Source organism: Gavialis gangeticus, unplaced genomic scaffold (assembly GCF_001723915.1).
Source record: "Gavialis gangeticus isolate Ggan-Ray unplaced genomic scaffold, GavGan_comp1, whole genome shotgun sequence".
Lineage (NCBI taxonomy): Eukaryota > Metazoa > Chordata > Crocodylia > Gavialidae > Gavialis > Gavialis gangeticus.
In genome coordinates, this window is record NW_017728996.1 from 40,439,448 (window position 1) to 40,440,294 (window position 847).

The 847-nt window shown below is 71.4% G+C and overlaps 1 protein-coding gene across 1 annotated transcript in view; it reads left to right on the forward strand.

The window, feature by feature from the left end:
- The first annotated feature begins 9 nt into the window (after positions 1–9).
- FOXB1 (forkhead box B1) overlaps positions 10–847 on the forward strand; it is a 6,465-nt gene continuing 5,627 nt past the window's right edge. The window contains exon 1 of the mRNA XM_019503832.1: positions 10–845. Within this exon, the coding sequence (XP_019359377.1) occupies positions 39–845 (807 nt within the window). The 5' untranslated portion in view covers positions 10–38. The remainder of the gene's footprint in view (positions 846–847) is intronic.

Genomic DNA, 847 nt, shown 5'->3' on the forward strand with positions numbered 1-847 from the left:
GCTGCCCGCGGCGGCCCCGCCGCCGCTGCCGCTCCGCGATGCCGCGGCCGGGCAGGAACACGTACAGCGACCAGAAGCCGCCCTACTCCTACATCTCGCTGACCGCCATGGCCATCCAGAGCTCGGCCGAGAAGATGCTGCCGCTGAGCGAGATCTACAAGTTCATCATGGACCGCTTCCCCTACTACCGGGAGAACACGCAGCGCTGGCAGAACTCGCTGCGCCACAACCTCTCCTTCAACGACTGCTTCATCAAGATCCCGCGCCGGCCCGACCAGCCGGGCAAGGGCAGCTTCTGGGCGCTGCACCCCAGCTGCGGGGACATGTTCGAGAACGGCAGCTTCCTGCGGCGCCGCAAGCGCTTCAAGGTGCTCAAGGCCGACCCGCTGGCGCCCGCCAAGCCGGCCGAGGCGGCGCAGTACCTGCAGCAGCAGGCCAAGCTGCGGCTCAGCGCGCTGGCGGCGGGCGGCACGCACCTGCCGCCCATGTCCTCCTACAACCTGGGCGTGTCGCAGCCGTCCGGCTTCAAGCACCCCTTCGCCATCGAGAACATCATCGCCCGCGAGTACAAGATGCCGGGCGGGCTCGCCTTCTCGGCCGTGCAGCCCGTGCCCGCCGCCTACCCGCTGCCCAACCAGCTGGGCGCCGTGGGCAGCTCCATCGGCGCGGGCTGGCCGCACGTCTACGGCTCCGGCATGATCGACCCGGCCGCGCCGCTCTCCATGGCCGGCGGCGACTACAGCGCCTACGGGGTGCCGCTCAAGCCGCTGTGCCACGGCGGGCAGACGCTGCCGGCCATCCCGGTGCCCATCAAGCCCACGCCGGCCGCCGTGCCGGCCCTGCCCGC